This window comes from Plectropomus leopardus, unplaced genomic scaffold (genome assembly GCF_008729295.1).
Source record: "Plectropomus leopardus isolate mb unplaced genomic scaffold, YSFRI_Pleo_2.0 unplaced_scaffold26321, whole genome shotgun sequence".
In the NCBI taxonomy this organism is placed as follows: Eukaryota; Metazoa; Chordata; class Actinopteri; order Perciformes; family Serranidae; genus Plectropomus; species Plectropomus leopardus.
Genome location: NW_024628626.1, coordinates 1 through 1,472, shown reverse-complemented (window position 1 = coordinate 1,472; position 1,472 = coordinate 1). Strand labels below are relative to the sequence as shown.

At 38.7% G+C, this 1,472-nt stretch overlaps 1 protein-coding gene across 1 annotated transcript; it reads right to left on the bottom strand.

Moving 5' to 3' along the window:
- Nucleotides 1–207: 207 nt before the first annotated feature.
- Nucleotides 208–1,405, bottom strand: LOC121966919 (protein Son-like; the record flags this gene model as incomplete). Its single annotated transcript, XM_042516989.1, has 3 exons — nucleotides 208–324; nucleotides 445–555; nucleotides 1,184–1,405. Coding segments are annotated over 3 exons (450 nt in total), but the record flags the coding sequence as incomplete, so codon positions are not given.
- Nucleotides 1,406–1,472: the final 67 nt, after the last annotated feature.

The window sequence follows — 1,472 nt, the reverse complement described above, 5'->3', positions numbered from 1 at the left end:
AAATAAAAGTAAAAAAAAACACACACACGAAAATGAAAAAAGTACAGAAATTAAAAAAAAAAATATGTATTTTTTTCTGTAACTTAATTTTAAATATAAAATTATGATTTTGAATGTAGTTTTTTTGAACATGTGCTTGTAGTTTTTGATGCCTTTTTCCCATTTTTTAGAGTTACATGGCTCGTGAAAGGTTGTTGTGCTCGTTACCTTCTTCAGCCATGCTTGCGGTCCGCTGGTGGACAGCTCCTCGGAGCTGAGGACCTGGGCTCCAGTGGAACCAGTAAACAGGCCGGGAACTGTGTTGGACTGGGCCCACGCGTCCACCTATCGAACAGAAATTCAGGTTAAATCTGACAGTCAAAAATTCCACTATTTTGATGAATTAAACAGTCTGGAGTGTGTGTGCAAGTAAAAAAAAAATAAATCTTAAAATACGCATGATACCTGCTCTTGTGCACGGCTGAGCATGCAGATGGCACTGACATCATAGGGGTTCTCAGCCAATCGCCTCTGAGCTTTGATTCTCTCCGTTACAGCCTGAGAGATATCTACTGGCTGCAGAAATAGAGAGAGATTAGATAGTAGACCGTATAAAAAGAAGACAAAAAATAAATAAATTAATTAAATTATTTATTTGAAGAGAGCATGCATTTTAAACCTTCTAAAAAAAATCAGAAAATAAAAACAAATAAAAAATGTTTTCTATAAAAATGAAAGAAAAAAACGTAAGAAAAAAAAATCGCCCACCTATTATGAAAAAAAAAAATATATTAATAATTATTAATTAATTAATTCCCAGTTATGTCGCCTAATATTATTTATTTTATGACACTCAACAAATTTCCATGATTTTTCTTTTCCCCAAAATTTTCAGTGTTTTTTTTTTCTCTAGCTCCATGAGTTTTCCACACCTGGAAAATTTGACTGTTAATTTCCATGACTTTTCCAGGTGTCCTGCAGCCTTGTGCTTTTTTGGCAGCTTTGCATCAATATTAACTCGTCACAACTTATTTTTTTTTTGCATAAACTGCAATGTAAAAGCTCAATCTTTAACCGCTGTTGCAACATTGATTTATTTAAATGTCGCTCACTCACTGTTAGTGAAGGAAAAAAACATCTGCATCCATGCAAACAGCTGCTTAACGTATGTATTCAGATTTCCCCTCCATACTTTGCTTCTCACCTGCTGCAGCGGGTCAGGAAACACGCTGTCATTATCTGGCACAGACGCCGGCTGTTCGGCAGCCTCTGCCGACCCCGCCGCCGCCGTCGCCGTCTCACCTGACGATGAGCCGGCCGTTGCTATGGGAACAGCGGTCAGGGCCTTTCTGGAGCCGGCGGGAGCTTTTTCTGCAGTTTTGTCGACCGGAACCCATTCTCCGTACGCACCAAGTGTCTCGCCCTCCTGGACAGCAGTAATAACACATCACATAACTCACACGGCATTATCGAACTGCTGTGTGATAATATTT